Source organism: Aplysia californica, unplaced genomic scaffold (genome assembly GCF_000002075.1).
Source record: "Aplysia californica isolate F4 #8 unplaced genomic scaffold, AplCal3.0 scaffold00229, whole genome shotgun sequence".
In the NCBI taxonomy this organism is placed as follows: Eukaryota; Metazoa; Mollusca; class Gastropoda; order Aplysiida; family Aplysiidae; genus Aplysia; species Aplysia californica.
This window is the reverse complement of record NW_004797499.1, coordinates 16609-18885: the sequence shown is the minus strand read 5'-3', so window position 1 is coordinate 18885 and position 2277 is coordinate 16609. Positions and strand designations below refer to the sequence as shown.

The following is a 2277-nucleotide window of genomic DNA, read 5'->3' as shown; positions in this document are numbered from 1 at the left end:
TAAATAAATAAATAAATTTTAAAAAAGGGGGATATTATACGTGATCTCTGTTAAGCGTCTTCTGCCTTCGGATAGGGTACCTTCCTGAAATGATACCTCTTCTCTCGCTCAGAGGTTGACATGCAGCTCTCAAAAAGGAATATTATACATGTTTTCTGTTCAGTGTCTATGACCTTCAGATAGGATACCTTGATACCAGGGAGTGTCTTTTCTAGCTCAGACCGGTTGACGTGCAATGACCCGCCATTGCTTATGGTCGCTAACTGCTGCTGCCGTCAATCACTCTGTCACGTACTCAGGCCAGTCCACGCCTTGATGTTATCGATCCACATTGTTCTTTGTCCACCCTACACCCTTTTGCCCCACATCTTGCCGTCGAGTATTTCCTTAATAATGGTCGGGTGGCGTTTCGTACGACCAAAGTATTGTACTTGTCGACATTTTATTTTGTTCAACATGTTTTATCTTGCGAGAAAAATCAGACACACCTCAGTGTTTATCTTGTTTTGCTTGTTTTTGTTTTTTCCCCAATGAATTCTGGCCAATCTACGATAGGAAGTGAGCGTCACACACAGCCCTGGTTGGCCCTGACAGGCGAGGTCGGCGCTACCCGCCGCGCTCCTAAATAATCTAAATGGTGTCCACGGGGGAGTCTAGTAGCAATCCCCCCCCCCCAGTCCATCCCTCCCCACTCGAATTTGAGTAAAAAGAAGCACGTCGACATAATAACGATCATTCATTGCAGGGGAAAACGAGACAGATACCCCCCCCCCTAAAAAAACAAACAAACAAACAAACAAACAAACAAAAACAGACGGAAAGAAAAACTGAGGGACCTACAAGTGGCAATCTCCAATCACCCACCCATACCCTCTACAACACCAACACAACAATTAATTGCTGTTTTGCAGTCTCCCTCCATCCAATTCCAGTTCTTCTCCCACGGCCTTCTAACAAACAGAACAATAGAGATGGTGTTGTGCTTACCCTATTCGTGTAACAGAAGGAAACAAGCCGACTCTTTTTATCTGGTTGCTCGAAATCCATCATTACAGAGGTTGCTGTGATGTGCGGGTTCTTTATAAATAACAAGATGCTATATGCTTCCTTGGAAGTTGAGATGGTTTCAGAATGCTATCAGATTTGCTGGGGTAATATTATAGATTGTAAGTATTGCATAAAGATTGCTGTTGATCGGGAATTTCAGCTTTTCAAATGCATTTATTATTAATAATAATAAATATCGTGAACCAGAATGCACTATAACTAGTATAAAGTACAGTTGAACCTGCCCTAACAGTCACCTTCTATCTAAAACAATCACCTGTACAAACGACCACTTCCGACTTCTTCCATTGTGTGTTTGTCTGTGTGTTGTTTTTTAAAATTTCATTTCGACTGCACTTTGAGCTGACATTTGTGCCTACTCTCATCACTTAATCCAGTGACCTTTGAGCACGCCCCTTTCGGAAATTACAAGTGTTTCTTTGTTGTAATGAATGTCAAAGATGATGATGATGATGAGGAGGAGGAGGAGGAGGAGGAGGAGGAGGAGGAGGAGGAGAGGAAGACGACAAGTTTACTATGAAGGAAACTACTACTGATTTTTTTTTTTTAGAAAAGGGCGGAAAAAAACAAAGAAAAATATTTTTAAAAGAAATTGTATCTTCGAAATTCCTGAACGTTAGAAAAAGTCTTTAAAAAACAACAACAAAGACAGTCAGAGCTTGACACCAAGGACAAATAAGACCATTATGACTGTGCGTGCATGAGAGTGTATATATGACAGTATGTGCTCCACTGCTGCATAACAAGGAAGGTGTTAGATTGGAACCCACAGGGTAAAAGATCAAGGGGAAGACCACGTGGAAACTGGAGAAGAGTCACGGAAATGGATGTATAGAAAAGTGGGAAGACGTGGAGTGACATCAAGCGACCAGCCCAGGATAGGGAAAGGTTTGAAAGTGTTTGTTCGTGGCATATATCCTGATCCAGAGTGAGAAAGGCAATGATGATGATATGTTCCACTGACCGTCAGAAGACAGCTCCCCGTCCCCGGAGTCCTCCCGTCCGTCCCCTGACTCCCGGGTCACCAACAGCTCACTCGAGCCGGACACGCCGTTCTCCACACTGAAATATACAGAAAGGGGACGATGATGATGAAGACGAAGATGATGATGACGATGATGATGATGATGATGATGATGATGATGATGATGATGATGATGATGATGATGATGATGATGATGATGATGATGACGACGACGACGACGACGA

At 42.9% G+C, this 2277-nt stretch overlaps 1 protein-coding gene across 1 annotated transcript in view; it reads right to left on the bottom strand.

Annotated features, from left to right (window-relative positions):
* Window positions 1–2130, bottom strand: part of LOC101849292 — a gene marked incomplete at its 5' end in the record, with an annotated part of 46045 nt that extends 43915 nt beyond the window's left edge. The window contains 1 exon segment of the mRNA XM_035970165.1: window positions 2033–2130. Coding sequence (XP_035826058.1) covers window positions 2033–2130 — 98 coding nt within the window.
* Between the last annotated feature and the right edge of the window lie 147 nt (window positions 2131–2277).